The sequence below is a fragment of the Panthera leo genome, chromosome C1 (genome assembly GCF_018350215.1).
Source record: "Panthera leo isolate Ple1 chromosome C1, P.leo_Ple1_pat1.1, whole genome shotgun sequence".
NCBI classification, from domain to species: domain Eukaryota; kingdom Metazoa; phylum Chordata; class Mammalia; order Carnivora; family Felidae; genus Panthera; species Panthera leo.
The window spans coordinates 80,184,148-80,196,758 of NC_056686.1; the positions used below are offsets into that span (position 1 = coordinate 80,184,148).

At 43.6% G+C, this 12,611-nt stretch overlaps 1 protein-coding gene across 5 annotated transcripts in view; it reads left to right on the forward strand.

Annotated features, from left to right (window-relative positions):
- The window catches only part of SLC44A3 (solute carrier family 44 member 3), a 108,213-nt gene that overhangs the window by 85,507 nt on the left and 10,095 nt on the right, over positions 1-12,611 (forward strand). For 3 of the 5 annotated variants that reach the window (XR_006206388.1, XR_006206387.1, XR_006206386.1), the window contains exons 13-15: positions 7,663-7,800; positions 10,329-10,565; positions 11,964-12,132. Coding sequence is in view for 2 of the 5 variants with exons in the window: in XM_042952934.1 (XP_042808868.1) it covers positions 7,663-7,800; positions 10,329-10,565; positions 11,964-12,065 (477 nt within the window). In the remaining 3 variants the exon portion in view is untranslated. Of the gene's footprint in view, positions 1-7,662; positions 7,801-10,328; positions 10,566-11,963; positions 12,476-12,611 lie in introns of those variants that run through there. The other 2 variants (XM_042952934.1, XM_042952935.1) reach the window with 2 other exon arrangements.

Sequence of the window (12,611 nt, forward strand, 5' to 3'; positions counted from 1 at the left end):
GTGTTCCATTTTATAACATATGTTTGCCCATCCACTCTTCCTTCCTTTTGTCTGGTATACTTGCAGAGAAATGTTGGGGTACAGTCCACATGATGTTAGCAATGGTTATTTCTGAGGAGTGGGACCAGAGTGATTGCCTTGCTTTCTTTTTAAAAAAAAATTTTTTAATATTTGTTTATTTTTGAGAGACACACAGAGTGAGCAGGGAAGGGGCAGAGAGAGAGGGAGACACAGAATCCGAAGCAGGCTCCAGGCTCTGAGCTGTCAGCACAGAGCCTGACATGGGGCTCGAACCCACGAACCGTGCAATCATGACCTGAGCTGAAGTCGGACACTTAACCGACTGAGCCACCCAGGCGCCCCTCCTTGCTTTGTGTCTCTGTTGCTTAATTTTTTAATAACGGGCCTAGAATAATAAAGCCATTATTCTAAAAATGAGCAAAGAGCAAATAAATTTAAGAAGAACAAACCAGACAGCACTGCCATGGCTCTACAGGCAGCACAGTTCTCAGCATAGGTATGGTCCTTTTTCCATCCACCTCCCACCTGGCCCCCACCCTGGAGGAGACTGGCAGATTTCCCCTGCTCACCATCTCATTGGGCTTTTGCAGCTAGTGACTACTGAACTCCTGAATGGCTCTGAAGGGTGGCTGCAAGGCCCTGGAAGGCCCAGAGTCTATTTGTGTGTACACCTCACTGGGCGTGCGTTCCTGCCAAAAACAGAGCTCAAGATGAAACTGGCTTGGGATGCTTCCTACAAGTTTTACTGTAATCCCAAGGAAGGATGCTTGGATGTATGGGGATGTATCTAGGCTCAGGTTTCACTGTATTTCTTTTAGTTTTGAGCGAAGTGTGAATACCAGGGTTATTTATTCACCATCCAGTCTCTCAAGTTTGTTTTAGTAGTTCTTGTTGAATTTTGAGTTGATAAATATCAGAACTTTATGAGGAAGGCATGCGAGAAATAAATCTGGCAATTCATGGCATGTTGTTTGCCACATGCCTTCCTGCCTATGCGGAGGGAAACTCTATTTACCTTTGTGAAGAGTCGGTAGAACCTCAGGTTCACATCTTCTCCAGTAAAAGAAGGAACCACTTCAGTTTAGTGGGGGGACAAACGGCTGCCCTTAGCTGAGGAAGGACACAGGGCTGAACTGTGCTGGCTTCAGTTTTGACTTAAGGAGCAAAAATGTTCCTTCTGCCAAAGGTGCGATTAACGTTCTCGGACAACTCTCAGAGTAAATTACGGAGGTAACCCAGCTTTTCTGTCACCTAAAAGTATACTTCAGTCTCTTTCATTTTTCTTCAGTGATTAGCATTTTCTGTAAAAGGGAGATAATAATACCCGTGGTGATGATTTCAGTGAATGGTCATAAACCGATGAGATTACATAACATGATAATAGGAGGGTGACTCGTCCACTACAAAGTAGAGGGCAAACATAAAGCATTTTTTTTATTTTTTATTTTTTTTTTTAAATTTTTTTTTTTCAATGTTTTTTATTTATTTTTGGGACAGAGAGAGACAGAGCATGAACGGGGGAGGGGCAGAGAGAGAGGGAGACACAGAATCGGAAACAGGCTCCAGGCTCCGAGCCATCAGCCCAGAGCCTGACGCGGGGCTCGAACTCACGGACCGCGAGATCGTGACCTGGCTGAAGTCGGACGCTTAACCGACTGCGCCACCCAGGCGCCCCCATAAAGCATTTTTAACACAGAACTTAAGAGCAGGAAATGCCTTTTACAAGCTGTGGAACAGGGCAACTGAGAAGTGACATTACTTGGTGGAGGCCACGCGGCCAGTCTTTGGAGGCAATGTGATTGGAACCCAGCCTCTTTCCACTGAGCCTTCCTGCCCCATCCTTACCCCGTCTTCATGATACATCTCATGAGAGCACCACTTTGTTATTTGGAGACTTCTGGAAGGAAAAGCACAAAGAACAGCTCACAGTAAATGTTTTCCTGAATGAGTCAGAGATCTACTACGTGGGAGTGATGCAACATGAGTTGCATGTGCAAGCCCCAGGGGCGTGCTGCCTCACCTCTCTGTGCTGTAGTTTCCTCAACAACCTTATCATCCAGCTGGGGTTTGCAGAGGAGTAAATGAGGTAATGCATTCAGGGGAATATAGAATAAGAACAGGGGTTGGCACATTGTGTGTACTCCATGAATACTTGCCATTATTACTATTTATTATTATTATTATTATTAATTTGCACACAGAAGTTTCACTTGTGTGAAACTTTGCCTGCTGACAGCAAAAGAAAGAAAGAAAAAGACTGCAGAAACAAATTAGGAAACTGCCATCAGGACTATGGCAAACCATTTGGGATATATTGCTAAGGTGCGTCTTCATGTGGGGTGCAGGGGAGCCGAGAACCTTGGGAAGAATCCTACAAGTATTATGATTCCTAGTAATCTTGTTTCCTCCCCAGAGAAGGGCTCCTTTTCACTGGGCCTGGCCCCTGGCTTGTGACTGCTAATGGTACCAGCGTGCTCAGTGGATGGATGATTGCACCGTATTTATGCATAATTTAAGCAGAGCCCAGTAGACACTGTGGAGGTGCTTAGGGCTCCCCAAAGGCTTAGGAGAGAGGAGGTACGGGGCTTGGTAGCTAAATAGGAGACAGTGATGAGGGGAGAGCTGCCCTGGGAGAGCTTCCAGAAGCACAGGCTGAAAATGACAGGACTCCTGAAACTTCCTGTCTCTTCCCTTGCTCCACAGGATGGCATTTCAGCCTCACTGAGGTCCAGCTCAGGACTCCTCCAGACCCATTTTCCACCACAATCTCTTCTGGGCACTTCGGTCTCATTCACTGCCTCCTGCTGCTGCCTCAGCCCCTGCCTATCCCAGTTTTCTGCAGGGAACAGTCAACTTCACCAGCTATGTGCCACTTCTGTGAGCTCTTCCTCACTGCTCCCCTCCCGCCTGCTCCTTCCTCCCCGCCACCCCCAGCCTGTGCTTCTCCTCCATGTTGCTTTCACATTCGTTCCTGAGTTAGAATTCATTGTTCACCAGTCCTCACTGCCATGCAGGACCTTCCTTGTCTGTGTCCTTCCCCACACCCTCCCCACCTGCTTGTGACAGTCCTTGAAAGCTGGAAAGCTAATCAAACCACATCTAGAGGGAGTCTCTAATCCCAGGCAAGGGAGTGAGAATGGAGATGTAATATTGAGGCGCTCCCATCGTCGAGTTGGAAATCTTTCTTTTCCGTTTGATTTCAAGACGCAGAAGTATCCACTTGTTTGGTGGCACTAAAGAAATGTGCACACTTAATGTTGTCTGGTAACAAATTAGGAGACTGAAACCACTACCTCTTGTCTTGCTTAAAGATTAGCCTTCTGGGGTGCCTGGGTGGCTCAGTCAGTTAAGCGTCCGACTTCAGCTCAGGTCACGATCTCACGTGAGTTCGAGCCCCGCGTCGGGCTCTGGGCTGACGGCTCAGAGCCTGGAGCCTGCTTCCGATTCTGTGTCTCCCTCTCTCTCTGCCCCTCCCCCGTTCATGCTCTGTCTCTCTCTGTCTCAAAAATAAATAAACGTTAAAAAAAAATTACAATAAAGATTAGCCTTCAGGATCTCCTGATTAACACTCACAACCAACAAAACATGTTAACCCAGTCCTTATTATATCCAGTCCTTTCCACACATTGTTAGGGTCTGCAAATTGGCTCTAGCTCGTTCACCCCAAGTTCCATCAGCCCAGGCAAATACAAATGCTCTGAGCGAGGACTCACCACCTTGAACATTTAGGGCAGTCCATCTTCCAGCTGCCTGACAAGGAAGCAGCATCTACTGAGAGTACATATAAATTAGCTAATGCTGAAACTGCAGGAATTTTCAGTCCATATCCTGTGTCTCGAGTGATGCTTCCCTCCTCCAGCTATTCATTCAGACATTAATTCTAGGTCTCTCTGTTGCACTCAGGGTTGAACCTTGTGGTAAAATACTAGTGGTGTAGCAACTGCAGGAAGGCATATCTAATTTCCCCGTCAGAGTGGTTTTAATGCTCTCTTTCAGTGGGCATGAAACATGAAAGAAAAGATCAATGGTTATAGGCCCCCAAAAATCTGCAGAGTCAACACATGTGTGAGAAATTACCATTTTAACCTTGAATCATTTTAGCCAAGAAGCAGAATCTATTTTTACTTCTTATGACCAGTAGTGCTGAACTGACCATGGGATGTTGATCTGAAGGGAAAGGAAGGCCTCGTGAAAACTGTAGTCCCCGCTGTAAATTGGGAAGTACGTGGAGAACCCCAGTTTAGAGGCCGGAAGTGGTGGGGTGGTGAGCTGGGGACAGAGCCTCACGGCAAAGAAAGACCCGGCTGGGCCCTGGAATGTGGTCTGGGAAGCCAGGCCTGCCCTTCCTGGATCTCTGAGAGTGTGAGGGATCAAAGCCCAGGGATAAAGAAACCCTGGGCCCTTTCCACACCTCCTCAGGGCTGAAAGAGAGGCCTGTGTTTCCCAGTTGTAAATGAGGTCATCCTTGGCGAGGTCTGGATGATAATAGCTCCCCTTTACTACGAGCTTTCTGTGCGCTAGGCGCTTTGCTGACTGCTTTATAGGGAATATGTTCTTTAATCCTCCCGACGCCCCCTTGCAGTAGGTGCTATAACTCACTTATAGATGAGGAAATGGAAGTCGGAGAGAGGTTAAATCACTTGCCCAAGACTGAGAGCCGGTGGGTGGCAGAACTGGGATTTGAACCCAGAGACTGCCTGGCTTACCTTAACCACCATGCTTTTAAATAGCACTTTGTCCTAATGAAAACTGATTGTGTAATGTCCGGAAAGTTAGAATTAAAAAAAAAAAACAAAAAACATTTACCAGGGGATCTGGAGAAATGCCCTTGATCTTGGTTTCTGGTCTCTAAAAGAAGAATTATGTTATTCTTTATCCACCTACCGTACAAAAGTATTGAAAATGGATAATGAGTTAGTCATCAGGGCTCATAGAATCTTAGATGACTGAAGATACTAAGCAAAGAGCAAATGCATTTCCACCTCCCTACTCAAAACTTAAGTCCCCAAACTGGGGCTGGCTTTAGTTTAGTTTTGTGGGTTTTTTTACAATATTTATTTATTTTGAGAGAGAGAGGGCATGCCTGTGCATGCATGTGTGCAAGGGCACAAGCAGGGGCATAAGTATGGGAAGGAACAGAAAGAAGGGAGGAGAGAGAATCCCAAGCAGGCTCCACACGGTCAGCACAGAGCCCGGCATGGGGCTTGATGCCATAAACCATGAGATCATGACCTGAGCTGAAATCAAGAGTCAGACACAACCAACTGAGCCACCCAGGTGCCCCTGGGGTCAGCTTTCTGCAACAACCAGTTTGGGATTTTAAAAGCAAATTTTATGTTCCATCCAAGTCAGAAACCCAAAGTTCTTTGTGGAACTTTTGTCTTTGAAAACCAGACTTTGATCTCTAGTTGGCCTTGGTCAAGAGGGAGTTTGGTAAATTCTACCCCTTTATTCTCTGTGTCTTCTATCTGATTAAGAGCTGTATCACTGGGAGATGGGTTACTACAATAGACTCCAAATTGGTTTCCCTACAGTGTTTTTGAATGGGCGTAGGAAAAGATTAATTTGTATATCAAGAGATAAAAAAAGACTTTCATTTTTTTCCTAAGCTGAAAGAAATGACAAAACCCCAACAGGTAGTATTACGGTGTATTTTTCCAGGGAAGTTACAAATTCTGAGTTGTAAACTGCAATGCAAATAGCATTTTTAAAGGTTTCAAGGGAAATATAAGAAATAGATGGTTTTGAAATTATCATATGGTCATAAGAAGAAGGTATTTTGGAAAAAGGATCCAGGAAATCTTCCCTTGTGAACATAAACACCACAAACACATACACTTGTCCTTTTTGATTTAGTTATCTCGTTTTTGAAATTTATCCTTAAGAAATTATCCAAAATCCATTGGGCGCCTGGGCGGTTCAGTTGGTTAAGCATCCCATTCAGTTGGTTGAGCTCGAGTCATGGTCTCACAGTTTGTGAGTTCGAGCCCTGCGTCGGGCTCTGTGCTGACAGCTCAGAGCTTGGAGCCTGCTTCCTGATTCTGTGTCTCCCTCTCCCTCTGCCCCTCCCCTGCTTATGCTGTCTCTCTGTCTCTCTCTGTCTCTTTCTCAAAAATACATAAACATTAAAAAAAATGATCCAAAATCCAGAAATTAAGATGTCCATTGCATAGTTTTTATAATAGCAAAATATTTAAAATAGTTTGTATATGCCCTGTCTACACACACACACACACACACACCTGACAGAATGTGTATTTATTAAAAATTAAAATTATAAAAGCCATGGAGCAACAAGAAAATGCTCATTATATAAAGGAAGAAGATACATAAAGTGATACTGTGCCACGAAAATTATATATTTTTTCATTTCTAGGATTTCTATTTGATTTGCTTTTGACTCTGTCAAAAGCACTTCACTTTCATACCAAGCTCTTCCTTCCTTATGGTCACTATTCTTTCCATTGTCTTAGCACCTTTATTTATTTTTTATTTTTTTTAAGATTTTATTTTTAAAGTAGCCCCCTGGGTGGCTCAGTCAGTTAAGCATCTGACTGCGGCTCAAGTCATGATCTCACGGTTCGTGGGTTTGAGCCCCGTGTCGGGCTCTGTGCTGACAGCTCAGAGCATGGAGCCTGCTTCTGATTCTGTGTCTCCCTCTCTCTCCGCCCCTCCCCTCCTCACACTCTGTGTCTTTCTCTCTCTCTCTGTCAAAAAATAAACCTAAAAAAAGGAAAAAAATATTTTGTTTTTAAAGTAATCTCTACACCAAACGTGGGGCCCAAATTTACAACTTCGAGATCAAGAATTGCATGCTCTCATGCTCTACCAACTGAGCCAGCCAGGTGCCCCCCAACCCCATTGTCTTAGCATCTTAAACGCACTTTCTTGACTATTTCAGATTTTTTTTCAGGGTACAGATTCTCTTGTTTGTTGTGGTGTTCTTTTCCTTGGGCCATCTGAAGCATTTTCCTATGAGCATTACTTCACTGTCTTCAAGGGTGGTTGTCTGTGGGACTCCATCATTCCCTGGCCTACGAGGATGTGGTTTTGCTTGGCCCCTGCCTAGACTCTAGTAATTTCAATGGCCCAGGCAGATAGTGTATTTCTGTACCACTTTCCCGGGATAGTTGGTTGAGTCTGAATTTATGCTGAGAGTTCAGTTCCCTAACAAGGGCCTGAATATTGTCTTTTACCCCTAAGGGATTAAGTTTCCAGCCCCAACCTCTAAAGCCTTTACTGATTTCCTGCCCGTTGAGCCTGTGGGTTCATATCTCATTAATTGCTAGGGGCTGCTTTGTTTCTAGCACCTAAACTTCCTTCTCTGCCCTCAGACTCTGCCGTTCATTAAAAAAGTTTCTGCTTTACCTATCATTTCCAGGCTTGTAGAGCAATGTCCCATTCACACCGTATTGACCAGAAATACTTATTTTTCCATTTACTGCAACTATGTGAAAATATATGTGAATATAACCAGAGACCAGAAGGTGACTTTGAAACTGAAATGATTTATTATGGGTAGAGATGGTGGGTTTATAGCAACCATTTTTCTCTATTTTGCACCTATTCTGTATTGTCATGATATTGTCTCTAAAACAATATAAGAAGCATCATCTTTTTCACCATTGTCTTTTGTTTCAGAATGCATATGCTGCAACTGCCATTAATGGGACAGATTTTTGTACATCAGCAAAAGATGCGCTCAAACTCTTATCCAAGAATTCAAGTCATTTCACATCTGTTAACTGCTTTGGAGACTTCATAATTTTTCTAGGAAAGGTGAGATGTCCTCACTGAAATAATAAATAGAGAAACTTGGGATCCAGACGTGAAGCCACAGAGCTAGACTTGAAAGAGAACGAACGTTTCTTGAGTGCTTGCTCTGTAGTGGATGCTGTGCCTTATTCTCTCATTTAATCCTTAGTCCTGTGAGGTAACTTATTTTGCAGATGGGAAAACTAAGGCTTAATAACTTGTCCAGGATCGCACAATGGGTGGAGTCAGGATTTGCATCCTAACCCTTCTCTCTCAGCAGTGCTCAGTTCTCTAGGCCATTCTGGCTCCCACTTTTTCATAGCTAAAATGAAAATGCTACTAGCCTCATTAAATGGATATATTTTGGGGGGCTTTTTTCATAAAACATATGGAAATAGTACTGAAACCTAATGAAATGTCTGGATTATTTAAAGGCATTAAGTCCATAAATACAAAGGCAGCTTGTTAACGTCCCAAGTGGAGCCAGAGGTACATTTCCACTGTCATCTGAATAGCATTTTTCAAGGAATTGTGTGTAGTCTTATGTGCAGTGCAGTGAACGAGCATCTTAGAGCTCCATCTCACGTGTAAAGGACAAGGCCTGAACTTGGGGTCTTTAACAACTCCAGACCTCAGGCTGGACCAAAGATAACAAGTGTCCTTTCTAGGTTAACTAAAATATGGAGGGGCGCCTGGGTGGCTCAGTCGGTTAAGCAGCTGACTTCAGATCAGGTCATGATCTCACACTCCGTGAGTTCAAGCCCCGCGTCAGGCTCTGTGCTGACAGCTCAGAGCCTGGAGCCTGTTTCAGATTCTGTGTCTCCCTCTCTCTGACCCTCTCCCGTTCATGCTCTGTCTCTCTCTGTCTCAAAAATAAATAAACGTTAAAAAAAAAAAATTAAAAAAAAAATAAACAAATAAAATATGGATGCAACTGGTATGATAGCCTCTAACTGACCATGCTTCAAGCTGAAGGTTCTCTACACTGGACCACATGGTGTGTCCCTTTGCTTGTGATTGTCACGCACGGGGCCTAATTCTGCACACCTGTTTGCCTGATCCCACTTCCACTTGATTGCCTGCCCTTCAAATCCCTGACCCCAGACCTCCTGAGCTTCCTGCCACGTCTGTGCTATTCCAAGCTAGACATCCTGGCTCCTTCCAACCATTCCTTCTCAAGGCCGTGAATGCTGAGGCCTTCAGTGGTGCCCCAAAGTGAACAAGATCTTGGTCTCCAGTTGTGACCCGGCCACAGCCAAATGTGAGGACTCCTGGCTCATTTAGCATTTTGTGCCTCCGTGGTGTTTGGTAAATGTCTCTGGTGTATTAAGTAACAAGTTATAACATGCACGGATTTCACAGGTGTGTGTGTTAGTTGCACATATATTTTAAGGCTCAGATGGGCCCCAGAGATTTTTCATGCAACGGTAGCTCAAACTGATTATGCCTTTCAAGACAGCCTAAATAATCTAAGTTGCAGTTGTTTTTAAATGGATAATATTGCCTATGTTAGTTTGGTAAGATGTTCTCTAATAACTACTTCCAAAAATTTTAGAATGAGGTTTCATCTTTTAACAGAATTATCTTTTATTTTAGGTAATAATTCATTTTCCTATATTTCCCATAAGGAACATGGAATTGCTAATAAGCTTCTAGTGAGCATGTAACAACCAGTGATTCTTTGTTTTTGAATGAAGTCCCATTCACACATTCATGTCCGTCTTTGTGGGTATCCAAGGGCAACGGGGATTCCAGATGGACTCCATACTCCATTTTATTTGTTTAAGAATTAGGTATAAAAAAATTTTTTTTAAATATAAAAAGGAACATCATGGTCTGTAATCATGTTGCTGGAAATATAATTACATATGGCAAGAGCCTGGATTAATCCTATTATCTCCCCACACCAGCACTGGAAAGCCCTTCCAGTAATCCCTAGGGTAAAAACAATCACATATTAAACTACAGTATATCCACCCAGTGGATTGTTGCACTGTTATGTAAAAATGGCACTTATTTAAAAGTATTAAATGAAGGCACGCCCTGGTGGCTTAGTTGGTTGAGCGTCCAACTCTCGATTTTGGTTCAGGTCATGATCTCACAGTTCGTGAGATTGAGCCCTGCGTCAGGATTCTCTCTCCCTCTGTCTCTCTGCCTCTGACCAGCCTGTGTGCACACACACGCATGCACGCTCTCAAAATCAATCAACAACAACAAAAGTATTAAATGAAGATACTTATGGGAGTGGCACGTGAAAAAACTAAAAATTTTCAGCTATCGTTACATCTATATAAATACAAAAACTAGGCACAGATAAAAAATGTAAATACATCTACTCTCTTATCCTTACTCTGAATTAACTGGGTCGTCTTGTGGTATCATAGCTCCTTTTTTTCTTAATTTCATTGGACCACATTTTCTGACAAGCCTTCTTTACAACAGGGCACACACATATGCATATATATGAAACTACTACTTGTAAATGACAGACAGCATTTCTCAAATATTCTGGCCAATTTATAAAGGTTCTCAGTGAAGTCTTGTTTTCCCAGGTGTTGGTGATGTGTCTCACTGTTTTTGGAGGACTGATGGCATTTAACTACAACCGTGCCCTCCAGGTGTGGGCAGTCCCTCTGCTGCTGGTTGCTTTTTTTGCCTACTTTGTAGCCCATAGTTTCTTATCTGTGTTTGAAACTGTGCTGGATGCACTCTTCCTGTGTTTTGCTGTTGATCTGGAAACAAATGATGGATCGTCGGAAAAGCCCTACTTTATGGACCAAGAGTTTTTGGTAAGCAGACATTTCACTTCCTGCTGCAGTCTCTATCCTCAAAATCTCAAAAAGTGTTCAAGACTCACACGTAAAGGAGGCTTGTACCTAGCCTCGTTTGTTCTTCCAGAGGGCTCTGTGTGCTTCTGCCACTGGCCTGAATGTCTAGAGTGAGATTTGGGTTCTGTTTTCTGAGGCTGAACCCACTTCCCTTATTGGAAACTCTCCCTGGAGAGAAGTGAAGCTGAACAATTAATACGGACCAGATGACCTTGGGCAGGTGTTCTGGACAGAGCAGTCCAAGTCCCTTTGGTCCTGTTGGCCGGGTCTGGCGTTTTGGGTGGTCTGGAGGTTTAATGGCTGATCTTTCTCTAAAGCATTTTTGCCTCCTCAAGCGTCACAACAGACCCTTTGTGTTTTAGGGGGCGCACACATCACCATCTGTGCCAGTATTGACAGATCTGAGGTTCTCAGGCCTTTTATTAACTCAGGCCCCACCGATGCAGGAAAAGCCACACCCTGTCAAGTCCCTTACAGCTTCTATCTGGAAATAGCAGGCAGCTGTTTCCAACACAGTCGTTGCTTATTTGTCTTATCAGGAGTAGACAGGGATATTTTAACAACTGAATGAAGTCTCTTGGTTGTCTGGGTCAAGTGAGTTTTAGTACTTTTATTGTTGTCATAAAACTTAGGTGTTAAAGCCCATTTGCTCTTTTTAAGATTTTATTTATTTTTAAATTATTTAGTGTTTATTTTTTGGGAGAGAGAGTGCAAGTAGGGGAGAGGCAGAGAGAGAGGGAGACACAGAATCTGAAGCAGGCTCCAGGCTCTGAGCTGTCAGCACAGAGCCCGACACGGGGCTCAAACTCACAAACCGTGAGATCATGACCTGGGCTGAAGTTGGACGCTTAACCGACGGAGCCACCCAGCTGCCCCATTAAGATTTTATTTTTAAGTACACTCTGTACACAACATGGGCTCGAACCCACAACCCTGAGATCAAGAGTCTCATGCTCCACCGACTGAGCCAGCCAGGCGCCCCTAGCCCCTTTGCTTTTAAACAGCATTCAGAGCACTCCTTGGCTCAGTCAGGCAGTGAGGTTTAACAAGCACATCTATGGTTTTACAATCAAATAGATTCTCCACCTCCTCCAGAGAAAACCTAAAAATACAATAGCACTTTATTTGTATCTAGCCTAAAGAAATTCTTCCCGATGATGGTAGGAAGCTAACCGAGGCTTCTTTCTCGGATTTATACTTTTCTGATTACAAATCCACTTGGGAATCTACCCCCTAAAAAACTTGAATTCAACAGGGAAAACTTTAAGGATTAAATTCCCCTAAATGATATGGTCAAATAAATAGTTGCGGTTGGTGCAGATAGCTAACACTGGTCTAACTCCTTCTTTTATTTTTCAGAGTTTTGTAAAAAGGATCAACAAGTTAAAAGACACGAGGGCACAGGGGGAGGAGAACTCACTAAGGAACGAGGAGGGAACAGAACTCCAGCCCGTTGTGTGATAGGTGCCCATTAGAGTGTTGCCCCTGGAAAGTGTCCTTCTTCTAAAAGCCATTCACAGAATAAATGGTAAGGCCGATAGACCCTATTCTTCACTGTCTTTGTCCTTATTGTTTGGCCATTATAATACCAGAACCATGAAAGTATATCCTATTCCGGATTCAGTAGTTCCTTATCGATGTATATCCACCTTGGGGTATGAATATAAAATACTCCCACCCCGTCCCCACCAATGTTCCTGAAGATGATTTGAAGATTATTCCAAGTTGGATTTAAGGTGCTTTTGAGGCACGTGAGTCTCGATGGAGTAAGCGAGGGCCAAATCAGGGTCAAATACTAGTTTGAATCTTGGCTGTCATTTTCTGTGTACGATGGGCAGGTCCCTACAGTTTCCCAAGCCTCAGTCTCTAGCATAGAGTGCATTGTTGTGTGGATTAATAAAGAAATGATAAAGTATCTTATAAGACCTGGGAAAGAGGACTTTTTAAACAAAATCTGCCTTCACCTATCTGGTAGTTAGCCAGAAAATAATCAGCCTGTGGCTCATA